Source organism: Dipodomys ordii, unplaced genomic scaffold (assembly GCF_000151885.1).
Source record: "Dipodomys ordii isolate 6190 unplaced genomic scaffold, Dord_2.0 Scaffold249, whole genome shotgun sequence".
Lineage (NCBI taxonomy): Eukaryota > Metazoa > Chordata > Mammalia > Rodentia > Heteromyidae > Dipodomys > Dipodomys ordii.
The window spans coordinates 520,200-523,151 of NW_012267465.1; the positions used below are offsets into that span (position 1 = coordinate 520,200).

General features: G+C 43.8%; 1 protein-coding gene across 1 annotated transcript in view; it reads left to right on the plus strand.

Annotated features, from left to right (window-relative positions):
- The window catches only part of Eid2b (EP300 interacting inhibitor of differentiation 2B), a 3,974-nt gene extending 1,543 nt beyond the window's left edge, over positions 1-2,431 (plus strand). Inside the window, exon 2 of the mRNA XM_013036097.1 lies at positions 2,427-2,431. Within this exon, the coding sequence (XP_012891551.1) occupies positions 2,427-2,431 (5 nt within the window). The remainder of the gene's footprint in view (positions 1-2,426) is intronic.
- The last annotated feature ends 521 nt before the right edge of the window (positions 2,432-2,952 follow it).

Genomic DNA, 2,952 nt, shown 5'->3' on the forward strand with positions numbered 1-2,952 from the left:
CAGAAGTGGCGCTGTGGCTCAAGTGGTAGAGAGCTAGCCTTGAGCTGAAGAGCTGAGGGACAGCACCCAGGCCCAGAGTTCAGGCCCCACGACCAACCCCCCCCCCAAAAAAAAAAAGTCAAGGTGATATATCCTACCACCTCTTGGGTTGGATTTCTCTCCCTCCCTCCTCAGACTGGGACTTGAACTCAGTACTTGATGCTTTCATTCATGGGCTGGCACGTGGCCAACTAAGCCATGCCCCCTACTCCTGGGGTTTTAACAACTACAATGTAAAGCTGTATCTTTAATTAGAGTGCATTAGTCATCTTTTGGATGTCTTGGTTGTTTTATACGTGCTATGTATTTATTGTATTTAGTGTTCTTTTTGACAATACTAGGATTTAAACTCAAGGACCTTGTGCTTGCTATGCAGGCGCTCTACCATGTGAGCCACACCCCCAGCCCTATGGATTAATGTGTTCATTCTCCCTACAGTAGAGTTTAAGTGGAAGCTCTTGCTGAAAAGCAGATGTATTTTCAGTATTTTAAATGAATATTAACACACAACTGTCCTTGGGCTTCTCCAGGGTTACCTTCCATACAACCCCGCCTACCAGACTTGGCTTTGGAGGAATGTGACAGTGTAAAACCACTTCCCAGGGCAGTACCCACTGCTCATTGGCTTATGGGTCTGTCTGGGCAACAAAGACTAAAAAAGTTACCACTGTGTGGGTGTGGCCAAGAGGCAGAGGCAGGAGGAGCTCAGTCTGAGGTCTCTGCCTAGGCAAAAAGCAAGAGACCCTACCTGGAAAAAAAAAAAAAAAAGGAGAGATGGGCGCTGGTGGCTCACCCGTGTAATCCTAGGTACTCAGGAGGCTGAGATCTAAGGATTGACGTTCAAAGCCAGCCCAGGCAGGCAAGGCTGTAAGACTTATCTCCAATTAAACACCAGAAAACTGGAAGTAGCAGTGGGGCTCAAGTGGTAGAGCGCTAGCCTGGAGCTGAAGAGCTCAGGGACAACGCCCAGGCCCAGAGTTCAAGACCCACGACCGACAAAAAAAAAAAAGGCTCAAGCCCTAGAACATTCCAGGTCCTAAAATAAATACTGCCAAAAACAAAGTTAGCCTTTTGTGATTTGAGATGAAAAGGCAGTTTCTTGTATTTAACTGCCTTCCTACGTTCCCTTGCAGAAAACTCTTAAGGTAGCTATACATTTGTGTGTGTACTTGTACTTGTAGGTCTACTCAACTGAATCATGGTTTGAAAGGCTTTGCTACTCCAGTGTTTTAAATTTTTTTGATTATTGAATGTTAACATTAAAATTGTCTTTGCTCCAGGGAATAATACTGAACTGGCATTGTACTGCTTTTGTGATCGTGTGCGTGCATGCACATGTACACGCAGGTATACCAGTCTTGGGGCTTGAACTTAGGACCTGAGTGCTGTTCCTGAGCTTCTTTTGTTCAAGGCTAATGCTCTATCTGTTGAGCCACAGCTCCAGTTCTGACTCTTTTTGTTTGATAACGGTTGGCTTCAAACTGCAAACCTCAGATCTCAGCCTCTTGAATAGCTAAGATTACAGGTGTGAGCCACCAGTGCCCAGTTTTTCTGATGTTCAGTTGATTTTCTCTTGTAGAACTTTAAATTCAACTCATTGTAGTTTTTACAAAAACTGGTGGTATCTCCCCCCCCCCATTTTGGGTGGTAAAACTTTTGAATGAAAATTGGCATCTTATAATGTGGTCAGCCTCCAGTTCTTCATGCCCCAGATGTGTATGAAATTTGCCTCCAGAGAAGGCTGGTGTGTTATTGGTTGATAATATTCCAAAATTTGTTTGTTATGGTTATTGTATAAGAGGTTTTTGTCTGTAAATTAAATGCTGTTTGTTTCTTTATATTTTGGTGCTCTATTAAACTTATTGACTTCTGTTGTTAATCTGTACTTTTTCTTTGATATATAATACACAAAGAGCAATAGATTTTTCTTATCCTAATCTTTATGACCCTGTGTGTGTGCATGCACACATGCACGCACATACATGTGTGCCAGCACTGGGGCTTGAACTTAGGACCTGGGCATTGTCCCTTAGCTTTTTTGCTCAAAGCTAGTATTCAATCACTTGAGCCACAGCTCTCTTTTTGCTGGACACTTTCCTGCCTAGTCTACCACAATCCTTAGATCTCAGCCTCCTGAGTAGCTAGGATTACAGGCCTGAGTCACCAGCGCCCCAAGCTTTCTTCTGCACTTTTAATCAAGCTGTTCATGAATATATATTCATATCGCTGGATTCCTGACTTCTGGCTCCCATCTTCATTTTCCCAGGTCCATCCAGCCTCAATTTCCTCCCACTAATGTCAACACAGCAGCACCTGAGTCTTGGGACACATAAGTTGCCAGCCACTGGCATCCCTCGCTCACTTTCCAACACTCCTCTCTGATCCAGAGTGAGGGAGATTGGGGAGTACAACAGCAGGAGACTTGGCCTTGCTCGGAAGCAAGAGTGGCTTATGCAGACACAGGCAGACCGGGACACGGGGAGGCAGACTCTCTGTATTTCCCTCTTTGCCCCTCCCCACCCAACCCTGACCCCAGCCACCATCAGAAAAGGACCTGGCAACATTTCAGCCCTTATCATCATCTTGCTGAGGAGGCTCCTGAGATGGGGAAAGGAGAGAAAAATAAATATTATATATATATATATATGTATATATATATTCCTACGTAAGGTACATATATGTGATCCTATGCATTCTATAGATTACAACGCCCATTCTATTCTTGCTAGTTTTCAATATGTACTAGGCAACCACAGTTCAAGGACAGTACCCAGGCCTTGAATTTGAGCCCCAGGATGGACACAAAAACAAAAATACCCTGCATCAAAGGTATATGTATGCAATGAAAATCAAAAGCTGGGAAAGCAATTCTACTTCCTGGGCAGTTACAAAAATTGTTTTATATATTTCTTT